Genomic DNA, 4,702 nt, shown 5'->3' on the forward strand with positions numbered 1-4,702 from the left:
ATCTCACCAAAGCCAAAACCTTCTAATATTTATTTAATTTTTTAGTTATTTAATATGTAAAATTATGCTTGGTTACATATTATTAAGAGTATTCGTGCAAATATGGATCAAGCTGATCTCTCCTAAGAGTAATTTTGCTAAGCCTTCTGCATTTTCAGTTATCTTCTATTATTGTTCATTTTCTCTGAGCAACAAATAGAAAATAATATCGTAATTGCTTTCTTTATGTCTATTTCTGAAGTATTTATTACCCTTCACGACTTCTAACACATTTCTTTCTCTTATAACTGAAGTGGAAATGATGTCATAATGCAAAAATAAATCGAGAGAAAAAAAAAGGCCAAAAAACTGATGAGTTATGATGCAGACGTTTAACTATATGAACGTGCAGAATTTGAAGTACTGAAGTTTTATTTTGTTCTGCAATACAAGCAGTACATTAAAAAGAAACAAAAAAAAAAAAAAAAAGGGAAGAAAAGGCCAAAAAGCAGAATGCTGCCTTAAATGGCATCACGTCAACCATGCTTAGACCTCTTTATGTTCAGCTCCTATATGTACCAAACCATGATATTCTTTCTACAAAACTGTCCATAAATCGAAAGTAAGCATCTCTCCAAGGTCTTCTCATGGCAAACATGACATAAGGAACTAGAGGTCCTGCAGCCAACCCCAACCCAACACTCAAATAAAACCACTTATCAATGAAGTTGCCATCATCGTGGTTTTCGTTGACAACCGGCCCCTTGTTCAGTTCATCATCACCCGGACAATTCACAGCAAGTGGAGCACCACAAAGTCCTGGATTCCCGGCAAAAGAAGATTCGTCAAAAGCCATTATGTGACCAGTATAAGGAATCATACCAGAAAAACCGTTGTTACACAAATTGAGATACCCCAGGAATGAAAGTGATGACAAGCTTACAGGAATCGGACCCCAAAGCCTATTACTTGAGAGATCAAGTGATAACAATTGTCCCATGTTTGAAATGCTAATGGGAATGTGACCACTAAAATGATTTTGGGACAAGTTCAGAACAACCAAACCAAGTAAATTTGTGATTTCCTCGGGAATATCTCCATTCAAATTGTTGCCAGAGAGGTCCAGGCTTGTTACAAGAGATAGTGTCTTCGTGTATGTCAGAATCTGGCCTTCCATATTCACCAACAATTTTTCTTCATAATACTTACCCCCTGTAGTTACCATAGAAAAGATACCGGTGTCATGGCTTTGAAATCTCGAAAACTAGCAGGGATGCAGCCATTGAACAGATTTTCTGCCAGGTCCAGCACTTGTAATGAGCTTAAATTTGAAAGCATAGAAGGCAATTCTCCGGAGAATGAGTTTGACCTCAAGCTTAGAATTCTTAGATTTTCAAGTCCTTCTTTCCCAATCCATTGTGGTAGTCTTCCTATTAGTCTGTTGTTTCCAAGATCCAATGTCTCCAAACTTGACAAGTTCTTTAAAGATGATGGGATCCTTCCCGAAAGCTTGTTGCCCCCTAGATGCAAGGTTTGGAGAAACCGTAGTTTACCCAAATAGGCCGGAATATTACCAGATAAATTGTTGTTACTGAGGTCCAATACCTTTAGGAAAGAGCAGTTCCCAATGCTTGCTGGGATGTTTCCTAGTAATTTGTTGCTTGAGAGATCAATGACTTGAAGGAATTCCATGCTGCCGAAAGAAGCTGGGATTTCTCCTATTATCTGGTTTGTAGAAAGACAGAGGAAGCCCAAGTTAGGTAGGGAAGAACTTATATTTTGTGGAATAGGCCCTGAAAGTTTATTGTTGGATAGATCAAGGACTCCTCCTCCGGCTGCTCCCACAATTGGGAGAGGAATAGGCCCTTCGAAAAGGTTAAAGCTCAAGTCAACATCTGCAGAGGGAGATATATTTAGTGGACTTGGTAGGTGACCTTTTAATTGATTAAAGGAAACATTCAAGAATGTGAGATTTGAGGAGATTTCATCCCAAAACCAATAAGGAACAAAATCGGAAATGCCGGCATTTGAGAAATCCAAGAAGTTGACCTCCTTTTGTGTTCTAAGCCAAGTTGGAAATGAAGGACCAAGATGGCATGAACCCATTCTAATACTCCCTGCTTGGAATGGAGGGACCCAATTCGAACTGACATTGAGCATCAAAGAGTTTGAAAAGAGTTTTAGAAATCTCAACTTATATTGCTTTAGAAAATGCGTTTCATTGACTACCCCGGTCAGCTGCTTGAAAGAAACATCAAAGTAAGACAATTCAGAAAGTTGCCCTAAACTATATGGGAGAGTCCCATTTAGTCTGTTGCCTCCTAATGCCAAACCTGTAAGATTTTTCAGTGACCCTAAAGAAGCTGGAATCGGGCCATATAGCAAGTTGTAGCTCAAATCAAGTTCAGCTAGACTCTTAACTTGACCCAACCATTCTGGCAATTTACCAACCAATTGATTGTTTGACAAATCCAAGTACTGAAGACTAGGCAGTGGGCTCCAAGAATGACAACTTTGTGTTCCTTCAAGGAAGTCAGGTAAGGCTCCAGTCAAGTTATTACCTGATATACACAGAAATTTGAGGTCACAGAGCTTTCCAATAGAACTTGGAATTCCACCCTCAACATTATTGTCAGAAAGATCCAAGTAAGTGAGAGATGTCATGTTTCCAATGGAAGAAGGAAGTTTTCCATGCAGATTATTAGAAGCCAAGTCAAGAACATTTATCTTTTCCCATCTTCCACTGAACAACTGAGGGCAACTTGCTGTGAGGTCACTGTTCCGACGAAGACTCAAAAACTGCAAATTTGGAAGCTCACTAAAGCCAAGTGGGATCCTTCCATGCAGGCCACTATTGCTCAAATCGACAGTTACAAGGCTGCTAATATTGACAAGCCAGTCAGGTATTACCTTGAAAGTGTTGAAACTCAAATCCAGATGTTTCAAGGACCTAAGTTTTGTCAATGAAGGTCTTATTTCCCCACCGAGGTTGTGGAGATCAACTGTTGAAACAGCCCCAGCTTTGTCACAGCTTATTCCCCACCACTGACAACAGTTGCTCCCTTTCCATGACGAAAGCCGGCTTTTGGGATCTTCAAGACCAGTTTTGAAGTCGAGAAGAGCTCCTCGGTCGGACTCCAAGCAATCCATCAATTGCGCATCAGTATTGCTAATGAACTCTCCTGATATAAGGAAGAAAATCAGCAGCATTAATCAAAGCATCGTAAGGCGTTCCATGAATTTAACTTTCTAAGCACAATTGAAAGCCAAGAAAGTTTGATAAACCAGACAGAATGAAGCTATGCATGAAAAAAAAAGAATATATATATATATATATATATATATTTATAGCTAGAGCTATAATATATAGTTTTGTATTAAAGTTCATATGAAACGCTTCATTAGCTATGGTTTAAACACTTCATGCATTCAAGTCAATGAAGAAGCTACATAGGAAATATCATTTGGTCTTTACGTGATATTGACAGGGCCGGCTCAGCCCCATGCCAAGTTAGGCAATTGCATGAGGTCCCCCCAAAATAATTATGGCCCTCAATTAAGCTCCTAATTAATTTTAAATGCCCCTCATTAATCATGTTTGACCTCTTTAAATGCTCCAAAGCTTTTCTTTCAATTGACTATTTTTTTTAGAAAATTGCTTTTATTATTTACATACAATAGATATTCATGTATTTATTTTCCTATTTTGACATACTGAAGTGACATTTTTTCAATTAAGGTACATCCCTAAATAGTGCTGAACTTTCGGGCGACGGGCATGCCCGATACCCAAAAATATTCGGGCACGGCAGGCAGGCCCCTCTCGCCGCCCGAAAATACTTTTCTTCGGGCACAGGCTCGGGTAGCCCGAAAAGAGTAAGCCCCCCCGACAGCCCGCCACCGTGGAGAAGCCGTCCCCCGCCGTTCGCCGGATTTTTTTTTAATCTTCCGGCAATACTCGAAGCTGCCCGAATCTGTGCCCGAATTTTTTGTGACCATTGCCCGAATTTTGGTGACCGTTGCCTGAATTTTGCCCTGTGCCCGAAAAATGCCCGATTTTTTTTTTTACCGTTAGCCCAAAAAATGCCCGAATTTTGAAAAAAAACGGTCTTTTGCCCAAACCCGAACCCGAATTTTGCCCGAATTTTTTAACCCAACGGCCGGATTTTGTGCCGTTGCCCGACCTGCCCGATTTTTGCCCGAAAATTTTGTAGCCGTTGTGTGACGACCCTCCTATGAGGCCGCCACTGTAACTTAAACTTTAACTTGTACTTACTGGGATTTCTTAAAATTTGAGGAACATTTTTTTTTTTTTTTTTATATAAGAAGAAATACTTTCATAATTCATAACAATAATTTCAAAAGGATGAATTACTAAATTTCTTAAAGTTTTTCTTAATTTTAGTTAAGATAAAACCTTCTAAAAATATCCTTCAAACGGAGTAGCGTTTGAACTCTTGTTTCAAATACTCTTTAAAAGCCTTTCTAAAACTAGCCAATTCAATCGGGCCATCTCATTTGACTTTAAAATGGATTTCGTGAGAAATCTTAAATTCAAGTACATCTTAAAGTCCTTTTAAAATCAATCATTTAAATCGTCATGTTTAAAATTTATTTATTTGTTGCATGCTCTGTTGCAACGTTCTAAAACTTAAATACTCAAAACGAGGGTTGTTAGCTACAACCTCGGTTTCCTTAACATACATATGTACCTATACTTTTT

The 4,702-nt window shown here is 38.7% G+C and overlaps 1 protein-coding gene across 1 annotated transcript; it reads right to left on the reverse strand.

The window, feature by feature from the left end:
* Nucleotides 1-541: 541 nt before the first annotated feature.
* LOC21391325 (receptor-like protein EIX1) lies at nucleotides 542-3,189 on the reverse strand. The gene is given in 3 exon segments (XM_010104964.2): nucleotides 542-1,190; nucleotides 1,192-1,221; nucleotides 1,223-3,189. Coding segments are annotated over 3 exon segments (2,646 nt in total).
* Between the last annotated feature and the right edge of the window lie 1,513 nt (nucleotides 3,190-4,702).

This window comes from Morus notabilis, unplaced genomic scaffold (assembly GCF_000414095.1).
Source record: "Morus notabilis unplaced genomic scaffold, ASM41409v2 Scaffold1309, whole genome shotgun sequence".
Taxonomy (NCBI): Eukaryota; Viridiplantae; Streptophyta; class Magnoliopsida; order Rosales; family Moraceae; genus Morus; species Morus notabilis.